This window comes from Tupaia chinensis, unplaced genomic scaffold (assembly GCF_000334495.1).
Source record: "Tupaia chinensis unplaced genomic scaffold, TupChi_1.0 Scaffold144899_1, whole genome shotgun sequence".
NCBI lineage: Eukaryota > Metazoa > Chordata > Mammalia > Scandentia > Tupaiidae > Tupaia > Tupaia belangeri.
Window position 1 is genome coordinate 621,761 of NW_006204759.1, and position 308 is coordinate 622,068.

At 76.9% G+C, this 308-nt stretch overlaps 1 protein-coding gene across 1 annotated transcript in view; it reads right to left on the reverse strand.

Moving 5' to 3' along the window:
- Positions 1–302, reverse strand: part of TLCD3A (TLC domain containing 3A) — a 15,619-nt gene extending 15,317 nt beyond the window's left edge. The window contains exon 1 of the mRNA XM_006167523.3: positions 92–302. Within this exon, the coding sequence (XP_006167585.1) occupies positions 92–213 (122 nt within the window). The 5' untranslated portion in view covers positions 214–302. The remainder of the gene's footprint in view (positions 1–91) is intronic.
- Positions 303–308: the final 6 nt, after the last annotated feature.

Genomic DNA, 308 nt, shown 5'->3' on the forward strand with positions numbered 1-308 from the left:
GGGGGGGGCAGGCGGGGCCGGGGCGCGGCCCAGCCACAGCGGCGGGGAGGGGTGGGCAGCGCCCTGGTCCGGGAGGGCGGCGCGCTGGTACCTGGTGCTGATCATCACGCAGTCGATGTTGGTCCATTCGGGCCGCGAGCGGCGCAGCGCCCAGGTGCAGAGCGCGAAGAGCCCCGGGAAGAAGAGTGCGCCCCAGGCCAGCGTCAGCAGCATGGGTGCTGCGAGTCCGGCCGCCTCGCTGGGCGCCGCTCGGCGTGGCTCTGCTCGGCTCCGCGCGGCTCGGCGCGGCTCCCGGACTCCCACAGCCC